Source organism: Condylura cristata, unplaced genomic scaffold (assembly GCF_000260355.1).
Source record: "Condylura cristata isolate star-nosed mole 26May11 unplaced genomic scaffold, ConCri1.0 scaffold00021, whole genome shotgun sequence".
Lineage (NCBI taxonomy): Eukaryota > Metazoa > Chordata > Mammalia > Eulipotyphla > Talpidae > Condylura > Condylura cristata.
This window is the reverse complement of record NW_004567122.1, coordinates 25,555,080-25,567,578: the sequence shown is the minus strand read 5'-3', so window position 1 is coordinate 25,567,578 and position 12,499 is coordinate 25,555,080. Positions and strand designations below refer to the sequence as shown.

The window sequence follows — 12,499 nt, the reverse complement described above, 5'->3', positions numbered from 1 at the left end:
CAAATCTTTAATTTTTTAATGGAAAATTAACTATTTATATCTAGGAATAGTTTGCCTAGATAATATATTAATTCTCAAACAGTAATAGATGAATTACAGAATCTCATATTCTAAAAATGACAGTGAAGATTCTGGTACTATGAGAAATTCTAAGTTTAAAGCAGTTAAGCAACTTGTCTCAAATCACACTCTAAGTCAACACAGTTGAGCTCCTAGTAATTTACAGTATTCTATACTTTAGAATTCACAAACATGTACATTCTCTGTTAGTATTTTATTAAATGTTGGCCTTTTCACCTACTAAATTCTCCTACTATATTCTATAATATTATAACTCTACAGTGAGGTGAATATCCAATCTGTGAGATATGCTACAAAAAGTTATCTAAAAGAATACAAACCCTACACAATCAATTTCTTGATAGTAAAAGATCATTCTATATGAAACATATTGGAAAGAGGCACTATAAAGTAGCAATGAAGAACACAGATTTGAACAACTACCTGAGATCAAATCACAGCCTTGACATTTAATAACTGTTCTTGAGCAAGATATTTAATCTTTCTAGACCTCAGTTTCCTCAGGAAAGCAATAGTTACTAAATTATAGTGTTGATATATATGGTATGGAGAAAAATGACACCCATCCACCCCCAAAATATGGTTATAGCTTAATCCCTGGAACAGATGAATGTTAGGTTTTAGGACAAAAAAGAATTAAGGTTGCAGAAAATTAAGGTTCTTCATCAAGAGAATTTGAGATTGAGATAATTTCAGTATATCAGGATAATCTGATACATAAACACAAAGGTGAAAGAGGGAGGTAGGAAGCTAGCAAGACCTGACAGGCCGGGGACCTCCCTGGTGGCTCAAGGAATTGTAAGTCTCAGTACTATTAAGCTACCTGCAGCCAATGAAGCACCAGTTAGGTCCCCAGCCACGGAGGTGACCACATGGTACGGCAGAGAGCTCTCCTGGCTCTCCTGCTGCTCCCCTCAGCAATTTATTTCTGTCAATCTACCTGTTTTACTCCCCACTCTGTCTCTGGGGAATCCTCTCACTGCCTCCCTCCCCACCACAACTCTAGCCTGTACCCCAGCTCTTGCATGCACAAAATAAATGAGTAAGTTTTGAAAACAAACAAACAAAAAAAGACCTGAAAGGTCACTTGAAAAAGGTAGGGACCATAAACCTGGATAACCTGCAGAAGGTGGTATTAAATTACAAAAGTACAACCAAGTGAAATTTTAAAATCTAATTGGCTTTATTAAACAATGAATGAAATGTTTATGATGGAATGTTTTGGGGCAGCATTGTATCAGGCAAGTAGAAAGGCACAGCAGAAATGTTATTAAAAATGGAAGGTTTTAACCCCATCAAGAAATGGGCAGAAGAGCTAACAAGACACTTCTCCAAAGAGAAAATGCAGACAGCCAACAAGCATATGAAAAAATGTTCAGCATCACTTGTAATAAGGGAAAAGCAAATTAAAACCACAATGAGACACCATCTCACCCCAGTGAGAATGGCACATCTTCAAACAGCCAGCAACAAATGTTGGCGAGGATGTGGAGAAAAAGGAACTCTCCTGCATTGCTGGTGAGAATGCAAACTAGTACAACCACTATGGAAAACTGTTTGGAGGTCCCTCAAACTGCTAAACATGGAGCTTCCCTACGACCCAGCAATCCCACTTCTAGGTATCTACCCAAAAGACACGAAAACACTGATTCAAAAAGACACCTGCACCCCCATGTTTATTGCTGCCTTATTTACAATTGGAAATACATGGAAACAACCCAAATGCCCAAAAGTAGCTAACTGGATTAAAAAGATGTGGTACATATACACAGTGGAATATTACTCAGCAACTAAAAAAAATAAACAAATGCCTTTTGCAACAACATGGATGGCGCAGGAAAAGATGGTGCTTAGTGAAAAAGCCAGAAAGAAAAGGAAAAATACCAGATGGTTTCACTCATAACAGGAGTATAAAGGACCAGGTGAGAAAATAATAATGAACAATTATATATCAGAGACATCTCATGAGGGTGAAGTGGGGAATAGGATCAAAAACAGTGGGGGGAGGGAAGTGCGCTGGACTATGGTGGTGGTACATGGGTGATTTGGTGATGAGAAGCCCACAAGGATTACAACTGAGATGAAAAAAATGCACAAAATGATGTAAAAATAAACTTATATTATTGAAAGAAAAAAAATTGAAGGTTTTTGGCAGCATCCCTGGTGGCACAAGGGGTTAAGTCTCAGCATGATGAAGCTATCTGCAGCCACTGCAGCACAAAATTCAATCCCTACTCATGGAGCTGACCCACATGGCACAGCAGACCTCTCCTGTCACACCTGCTGCTCCCCTCAACAGTGGATTGCAGTGGATCTACCTGTTCTGTTCCCCACTCTGTCTCTGGTGAATCCTCTCACCTCCCCAACCTCTGGCCTACACTCCAGCTCTTGTATACATAAACAAATCTTTACAAATAAATAAATAAAAATGGAAGGTTTTTATAGACATAAAGAGAGTAGGACAAGATTAGCAAAAGAAAAGAAGTAATGCTTCATGCAAGCCACATTCCATTAGGGAAGGCATAGAGAGGTCTTTCACAGATTACCTCACTAGAGTGAGCAGGGATTTCCTGCTTGATTAGTTTAGATTTCTACTTTGGGCAGAAGCTGAAACTGCAATTAGGTTAGGTGTTAAGATTTTCTGGGCCCATCATGAAGTACTCCTTTAGGGACTTTGTTCCTTTTCTTTTCATCCTAACAGCAGAAAAGGCAAGAAAACTGTCTTCTAAAGTCTTCAATAGGGAATGCAACCTGAATGACATATTTCAGGCTTCTGACCTCTAGAACTATAGGATGATAGATGTGCTGTTTTAAATCACTATTATCTGTGGTAATTTGTTATAGCAGCAATATAAAACAAAGTGAGAATGAGATTTATGTGAAATATAATCTCAGTACTCAACAAATATTTACTACTGTTATCTAAGAAATGTATCTGTCTCCTTAACACTGCAGCACAGTGTATTGCTAATTCTGTTATCAGTAAACTAATTTCATCTGTACTAACAATTTTCTTCAAGCCCTTCAATTTAATAAAGACTGATCTTATGGACTAACTTTTCATTTATTCCAAATGGTTAAGAACATTCTATTCATTCCCTAACTTAAAAGACACATTTTACTAAATATCTTCTGGACACAATAAGGTGAGTAACATCTACTCCATTACCACCCTCAGCCAGTTCACAGTGTCAAATGCAAGAACAGAGTGACAAATGGAAACCCATGAGAACACTGAGGAAGCAGCACTTGAACTAACCTAACAGCAGGAAGGCAGCAAAAAGATGTCCTGAGAAAGGCCAAGTTTAAATCATTTTTTAAAAGTTATTTATTTATGCATACCAGAACTAGGGTACAGGCCAGAGGTGGGTCCACCAGAAGTAGAGAGGGGAGAAGAACAGGCAGACTGACAGAAATACACTGCTAAGGGGAGCTGCAAGTTGGCCGGTAGGGGTCTGCCTCACCATGTGGGTCACCTTCTGTACAGTGGCTAAGGATGGTTTCATAGTGCTGCACTTTAACATGCTGCACCACTTAAGTGGTAACTGGAACTAGACTCAAGAAAAAATATCGAGTGTTCCCAGAAAAGGGAGCCTAAAAGAGCATTCTGGAAAAAAGTTGAGTATTGAAGACCAAAAGTCTGGTGACTGAGTGAAATAACTGATGTGAACACGAGTTCAGGACTTGATGATAGTGAGAAAATAGCATGCATTCAGTAGAAATTAGACTTCAAATATTTGAAATTTTATCTTGTCCTGAACTAGTAGCATGCACTGCAGTACTCTCTCATGGTTCTGGGAAAAAAGAATATGTAGTCATAAAACCACATAGTAGGCCCTCCCTGGTGGCGCAGCGGGTTAAAGCACAGTACTGAGAATCTAAAGCCGCTTCCTCATGAGTTCGATTCCCGCCTGTCCCGGAGGTGACCACATGGCGCGGCAGACCTCTCCTGACCCGCCCGCTGCTCCCCTCAGCAGTGTACTTCATCGATCTGCCTGTTCTGTTCCCCACTGTGTCTCTGGTGAAGCCTCTCACCGCCCCTGAGCCTCTGGCCTGTACCCCAGTTCTGTATGCACAAATAAATAAATCTTAAAAACACAAAACAAAACAAAACAAAAAAAACCACATAGTAGAAGAAATAATGAACCAATAGAAAAGAACCTGCTTTGCTGTAGTTACTACCAGATTCACTGTGAGAGCAACCACAGCAGGGTAGCAAAATTGAGTCTTGGCAAAAAGTTTATTACTTAAGAGGAAAGACTGGGTGGAAGATGCCTTTTGTAAAAGTCATTTACATGTACAAAGGGAGAACTGTCTCCATAAGGGCTTCTTCCACTTTAATTTTCTCCATACTTCTTCTACACTGTTTGTGGCAATACCTAATCTCCTCCTGTTGAAAACAAGTTTCATGTTAAAAAAGGAAAAATAATGCTAATATACTAATATTAGAACAATACAGAGAAGATTAGCATGGCCCCTGCATAAGATGACACAAAAATTCATGAAGCATTCCATATTTTGTCCTAGAGCCCTTTGCTGAATGATTAGGAAAAGCCATGAGTCAAAGCACAAGTATGAAACAGTAATGGAATTATAATCTCACTGTTTAAAAAAAAAAGGGGGGGGAATGATAATTACCCAAATGATGTTCCAACATGTTCAAAATTAAAACACGTGAATTAATTTTGGCTACAGTCAAACATAATCTGTCACATTATTTAATTTTTTTCCTTTGTTTTAAATTTAAACTGTAATGCTTTTGAAGATGTTTTTTATTTAAAATTTGTTTTAATAAAACAATTACATTTGGGTACATTACAATGTACCCAAAGTTATAAGTATATGGAGTTCATACCTAGTTTTGTGTTTGTATATACATTTAGTAAAAAATAATTTAACATTGGGGTTGGAGAGAAATGACTAGTACCTGTACAATACTTAGCTAAAAAAAAAAAAAGTTGAAGAAACAGAACTGTGGAATTTGACGCAAAACTGAATATGAGAATGAGATATGTAAACTAACATGAAAAAGGATAGAGGAAGTAAGGAATCAAAGATGACTCCCAGATTCTAACCTGACCAATTAAGTGGACAGCAGTGCCATTTCCCAGGAAAGGAAAAGAATTGGGGAAGGTAGGAAAAACAAAGGGAGAAGGGGTTGAAGAACTATTTTAAAAGTAATTTCAGGGACCTCCCTGGTGGCACAACAGGTTAAAGCACAGCACTATGAAGCCCTCCATAGCTACTGCAGCACAATGATCCCTAGCCAGGGAGTGACCCACATGGCCCAGCAGACCTCTCCTGTCTCACCCACTGCTCCCCTCAGCAGTGTACTTCATCAGTGTGCCCTGTTGTGTTCCCTATTCTGTCTCTGGTGAATCCTCTCACTGCCCCTGCACCTCTGGCCTCTACCCCAGTTCCATATGCATAAATAAAATCTTTTTTTTTTTTTAAAAAGCAATTTCAGATGCCAAAGTGGAATCCAAGTAGATAGGGGCCTCCCTGGTGGTATAATGGGTTAAGTGGCAGCACTATAAAGCTATGTGCAGCCACTGCAGCATGAGTTCAATCCCCAGCCAGAGAGGTGACCTACATGGCACAGCAGACCTCTCCTGACCCACCCACTGCTCCCCTCAGCAGTGTATTTCAGTCCATCTGCCTGTTCTGCTCCCCACTCTGTCTCTGGTGAATCTTCTCATTGCCCCACACCTCTAACTAGCTTTTATATGTCTAACTAATTTAAAAAAAAATAAAAATAAATCCAAGTGGAGGTATCCAACAGAAAGATACCCATATGAGCCAAAGAGATGGGTTTCCACTTATGATTTTGGGAGGCGCTGGCTTATGTACAATATTTTACCATGGGAATTAATATCATGCAAGGACTATGTATAGAGTAAGAAAAGAATAGGCTAAAGAAATTATGTGAAATGTTTATTGTTATTAAAGATATAGAGTCAGGCCCAAATTCTTAAGAACATCAAGATTTAAAGGGTGGGAGTATGAGGAGAGAGTAAAATCAACTAAAAATAGTAAAAGTATTGAAAATAATGCTATTGAGAAACAGTGATCAAAAAAGGTAGAAGGGAAAGCCAAAAGACTGTGAAAGCCTAGAAACCAAAACTAGTAGTGGTCAAGGGTATCAATACCTGCTTGGAAAATAAAGTGAAAACGTATATATATTTTTTATTTATTTAATAAAGGTCACTGTGGCCTTATTAAGTGTTTCGGGAATAAATGGGGGCAGAAACCATATTAGAAAGTGTGGAGAAACGACAGCTTCCTTTTTTCTAATAAACCTAATCTTCTTGAGTATTAAAAAAAAAGGTTGAGAAGCAAATGAGATTAAAATAAATGTAGACAATTGCTACTCAGCCACCCAGCTAATAGCTTTAGAATCAGAGAGCCTGTAACAGGGTGGTCCCTAGGAAAAGGGAAAGTTCCAGGTTCCCTGCCCCATCCCAAAGGAGGGTGAAGCTGAGCAGAGAAAAAGGAGAGAAGAGAAGGAATCAGAGAAGAAGAAGGAGGAAGCTGGATGGAGAACAAGAAGGAGACCTGAGGAAGCCACATGGAGCAGCAAGCATGTGAGGAAGAAACCGTGCTTGTTTTCTGACCCTGGACTGGTGAAGGCAGATGTGGGTGAGAGACCTGTAGGGAGGTGACTATGGCAGTGTTTATATTGATTTTGATGTTGCTCTTTTCCTCCCAGATTTGTCTGGCCATTTCTGACCCTTTTCCATGGGTCCCGGCCAGAAGGTGCTTTATCTTGTGGCCAGCTTTCAGGCCTTGCTTTCAGCCAGTCCCTTTTGGGTAGACTTTTGCCCACGAGAGGATGGGTAGCTTCAGGTGTTTGATTTAGACATTACATTCTTTGTCTTCTGTATTGTATACTCACTGTATTAAAGTCCCTTTTCATTAAAGTTATGTTTTGTCTTGTTGCAGCGGATGGATGGCAGAACCCACTTACAGCAGGTAGATTTGGGGCTTCAGGGGTGTCCCTCTCTCCCTGTCCTGTAACAGATTTGGTATCCTGTAACAAGCCTAAGTCAGATTCTGTATTCTATAAGACTCAGTGGGGTCTCTGAGTCTGATTAGTAAATTGCACTTACAGGTGATTCTCATATATTTCTGAGTGAACTGTATGAACTTTAGAAATCACTAATGTGTTGAAATGATTGACGTATATTATTCATAAAACGTAGCACATAAAAATAAAGATACTTCTGCTGTACTGCCCAATGCATATGAAGTAAACTATCTATTCCTTCACAAGTTTCTTCAAGAAAGTCTACTAGATACACACAAAAATCTACTGAATAAGCTACTCCCTTACATAAATTTAATAATAAGCGGGGAAAAATATTCCCCAGAAAGGTTTATCCTAAAATTCCACATAAGTTAAAAATTTCAGATCTTTCTTTGTATTCTTCAGTAACTAATTCATTAATACATTCAGTAAATTTGAGTTAGTACTTGCCAGAGACAGCTTACACTTTCCACCTACTATCACACATGAATACAACTGATGAACCAATTTTAATTAATTCAAGACTCTCTGAATGTGATCCTATTAATAATGATAGCCTACATAAACACATCACATTTTAGACAGCAACATAGTCCCTTAAACCTCAAAAAGTTCTTTCTGTCTATAGGCTTTTAAATACAACAGATAAGTACAGTGTAATTATTTGGGGGGAAAATCTTGATGTAGCACACAACAAATGGATGCCACTGCCAGAGTACAACTTGTGGGCTAATCACTAAAAATAAGGGTTTTAAGAAAGCAATGGAGGGCCCTCCCTGGTGGCCAGTGGGTTAAAGCGCAGCACTGCAAGACAGTGGCAGTGCGCTTCAGTGTGCCCTCCATCAATAGCCCCGGAGGTGATCCACATGGTGCAGCACACTGCTGCTGTCTCTCCTGCTGCTCCCCTCAACAGTGTACTTCACTGATCAGCCAGCCTGTTCTGCTCCCAACTCTCTCACAACCCTGCACCTCTGGCCTGTACCCCAGTTCTGTATGCATAAATAAATAAATCTTTAAAAAGAAAGCAAGCAAGCAATGGAAAGAGATAAGCAAAAACTAGAAATCAAAGTAGGGGTGAGGGCACAAAACATCTATAAAGTGGTATGATGAAGTAGCAAGCATGACCTCAAAAAATCACCAATATTCATTGTAATTATACAAATCCACCTACATAAAGAAACCGAAGAGGGTTCTTGATTCATACACTACTTCAAAGTGCTAGGTCCTGTCACTTTGAATAACCAGTAAGTAGAACAACAGTGGTTAAGTAAGGCTGCCTAGGTTTTGGGTTTCACAAATGAATAGCTGTATGACCTTGAGCTAGTTGTTTAACCAATTATTCCTCTCAGACTCCTTCTCAGGTTTATAAACCTAACAGTTCTTATTTCATAGGGCTGTTGTGAGGCTTAGAAAAGATGATGCATATAATGCATATAATGCAGCCTAGCACAGTCACAGAGTAAGTAAAAAATAAATGTTGATTCTCATTACTGTTTCTGCCTTTCAGGTGCTCCCTGTCTTACAGCAGAGAAAAACAAGAAGTTCAGAGGCAGGCTAGGAGTCTTAAGGGAATCTAAAGTTACTGCCCCTACTGAAAACATTAAAAGGAACTCAGCCACAATTGGTGTTATAGACCACATGCCATTTTTATTTACAGTATGCTTTGATCATGACTAAAGACTTCCTATACTAAATACACTATCATAAACGATGGTTTACATCATAGTGAAACTAGAAGAGATTTATATTTCTGCAATGCCTAAAATAGAGATGTAAATCGATGACCACATATACGTTACATAGTCTACTGTGTTTGATAATAATTTGAGAAAAATCCACCGGGAAAAAAGTTTGAAGTGAGCACTAATCTTACTATGGGTCACTCAGAAACATGCTTAATGATCTAAATTGCAAAATACCCACTCCTAAAACTTTCATTGAGTAAAGCTGACTACTTTTAAGATGTGCTAAATGCCAAGTGAGGAGCTCGAAACAGAATGATGTGCAAAAGTAAATATTCTTAGCTTCACAGGATTTAAAGTCTAGAGAGGAGACAGATAACAAAGTGGTGTCCACTTATTCATCAGGGATTTGTTCTAAGACACCATCAATGAATGACTAAAAGTGCAAATAGCACAAAATCCTATATAAACTGGGCTTTTTGTCTACATACATGTCTCCGATAAAGTAACTTATACATTAGGTACAATAAGAGATTAACAATAATTAAAAATATAGCAATTCACTAATAACAAAAATTATGTGGGGGCTCTTTTCCTTTCTCGAAATATCATGTAATACGTAATATTTTCCAAAGACAGTTCTTCATAATTACAACATTACAGTATAAAAGGAGAATTTGGTAAGAGAGATGGTGGGATTATCCTTCACATACTTAATCTATATTTTAGAGATGAAATTTACATAAATATTACAATTTCTAATTGATTTGGTAAACTGAATTAACAGAACAGTTAACTTAACCATATCCTTATCACATGATAATCAAATTATCTGCCAGTTTTAGTGGTACAGAATCATTATTAATTTATGAAGAATTCTATTATATAGTGACACTACACAATATGAAAGCAAATTATGTAAAAATGAAAAAAGTAACTAGTAGGTCTTTGAAGCTATCCACAGCCACTGCAGCAAGAGTTCAATCCCCAACCAGGGAGCTGACCTATATGGCTCAGCAGACTCCTCCGGTCCACTGCTTCCCCTCAGCAGTGTATTTCAGTGTATCTGCCTGTTCTGCTCCCCACTGTCTCTGACGAATCCTCTCACCAATCCCCCTGAACCTCTGTCCTATACCCCAGTTCTTGTATGCATAAATAAATAAATCTTTTTTTAAAAATCTGAAAATCTAACTGAACTGTAATGTGCTTCACACAAGCCTGAAGTTCAAGGGTTTTCAACAGAATATTTAGACAGTAATAACTGTCTTGAAAGAGTTAGTCACAAAAAACAGATTTCAGAATTGAACTTTTTTTCACCTTTTAAAGAAACACCTCTCCTTCTATTACCCACCTATATTACTCTCTTTATTATTAGTGGGAAGAACACTAAAAACCCAATATAGGACATTAGCCATTTTACTGAGACTATGTCTACAAAAAAAACTATATATGAGGCTTAGGAAAAAACTGTCAAAATTAAATCTTAAAAAGGTGTATATTTGCAATCCTATGATTTCCTTCCCTATCTGAATTTCCAATTGGCTCTGGACAACCAGTGTACAGGACTTCTTATTTTTATTTATATTTCTAAGGGAAAAAGTTAAATGTTACATAGTAATTGTCTCTTGGACTGGATCAAAACAACACAGTAGCTTCTCCAATAGAGCAAATCACAATGGCTAAATTCCCTTAACATTTCGTAATTATCAGAACTTAATATACTTAAAGATAAGCTTAAAAGAAAAATAGCAATTTATAAATTAGAAAAAATAACATAGCCATATGACATGTCTTTTTACCTTAAACTGAATGTATTAGAATTATTTCATCCTCATTGTAAATGTTACTAAATATCCTAAGAGAAGATGTAGTTTACATTATCTGCTACCATACAAATGAAGGAGCACAATGGATTCAACTTAACACCAGTTCACTGCTTACCCACACTTATTCTTGTTTCTTCCTACTCAGACATTTTTAAAAGTCTTTTAGAGCCTTCTTTGTAAAGACAATAGTAATGTTCTCTAAAATAATACAAATTAGTAATTTTAGTCACTGCTTATTTTCCTGACCAATCTTTCCTTATTTTCCTAAGCAACCTTAGACTCCAAAGTCCAAAATTTAAGTATTTCGGTGTTAATTCTACTAGCATTGTTCCTTAAACCAAAGATTTCTAGGTAAATTGGTAACCTGGCAAACTGTTAGCAGAAAATCTTTATATAACAATATAAGCTTGGAAATCACAATGTAGGGCAATTTACAAAATGTGAGAAGAGTTGTAAATTACAAGACTTTTTCTCTCAACAGCGTGTGCCACATACGCATTCTCACCAGAGGTTCAGAGTTTTGTCCAGCTCTTTCCTCTAGAAATCAAACAGCAGCTCCATTCCTCAATCTGGTTCTTTCAAAGCTGAAAACTGAACAGGTGCCTTAAGTGCAATTCCAGGGAGGTTCTCCGAGATGAACAGACCCTAAAGGGCTCCAAAGCCCGGTCTCTCATTCATCTGGGTAAATTCAGACTGAGTTCGACCCCCAATCCAGACCCCAAACTCAGCTCTCGCTAAAAGGCAGGGGGTGGTGCAGATGGAACCTCACACCACACTGGCACTGTGAGCTTTGTATCCAGTTTTCGAGTTCTGCATCAAATCAGTATTCCTCACCCATGTATAGCCGGGCGTTGCGTATAGCAAATGCCCATTAACTGTTTACTAAGTAGACGAATACACAAATTTGAGACACTAAGACGAATCCTGGGTGGCGAGTGCTGTCCACCGCGGTCTCCAGGGCCCAGCCTCCACCACCAGCACCTTCTCCGGACCCCGGAGGGGAGGTCATCCTCTCCTCGGTCGCTTCGTTGGCCGCCGCAACCAAAGGTCAACTCGAGCCTGTGCCCTAGTCGCGCCCTCCCGACCTCCCAGAAGCGGCACTTACCGTTGGTGTAGAGAGACCCCGAGGCTGAGGCGGCCCCGTTCTGGGCCTGGAAGTTGGCTGGGGCGCCGCCGGTGGCCGGTATCCCCGGCTGGGACATGACGACAGTGGCTATCGAGGTTGGGAAGGGGTTGGTCGGGGTCTGCGACAGCGCCAGGGGGAAAACTGAAAGACTACTGGAAGCGGAGGGGGGAGCTGGCGACTTAGGAGGCAAAGGCGCGGCGCGTCAAGCCCTAGGCACGGCGCCGCATTCTCTCCAGCCCGCCGGCGACTACGGCCAGGCCTGGCAGATGAGGCTTGGGTATCCGGCTGGTGGGAGCGGGGACACCGGACAGTGAGGCGGCAGCCTAGCCAAACCAGAAGGAGGCAGGCCCAGGCCGGAAGTGTCTGTCAGACGCCGGCCGCGCAGGCGCAGTCGGGACACGTGGCACTTCCGACTCCCGGGTCGCCGCAGCACTTGTTGTCGCGGCGCCTCCTCTCTCGGCCGGGCTGCCCCGAGGCCACCTGACAGCTCCGGGTGTCCCGACCCTCCCGTAGGACCGTGCCCCGCCTCGCCTGCCACGTCACTGACTCTCACGGCCGGCAGGAAGTGGCGTATGTCACCGCTGCGGAAACCCCCGCCGTCGAGAACGTCATGCGGCCTGTGGTGCTGGGAGGGCTGTCGGCCTCGGGAGCCGGTTTCGTGAGGCGGTGCCGACAGTTTCTCTGGGATTCCCGCGACAACGACCTGAGACGGGCGTCATCGACCCTTGTAGGGCCAGTGCTTCTGGCAGCTGAACTG

At 40.4% G+C, this 12,499-nt stretch overlaps 1 protein-coding gene across 1 annotated transcript in view; it reads right to left on the bottom strand.

Annotated features, from left to right (window-relative positions):
* SEC24A (SEC24 family member A) overlaps positions 1–12,075 on the bottom strand; it is a 54,636-nt gene extending 42,561 nt beyond the window's left edge. Inside the window, exon 1 of the mRNA XM_004686732.2 lies at positions 11,722–12,075. Within this exon, the coding sequence (XP_004686789.1) occupies positions 11,722–11,818 (97 nt within the window). The 5' untranslated portion in view covers positions 11,819–12,075. The remainder of the gene's footprint in view (positions 1–11,721) is intronic.
* Between the last annotated feature and the right edge of the window lie 424 nt (positions 12,076–12,499).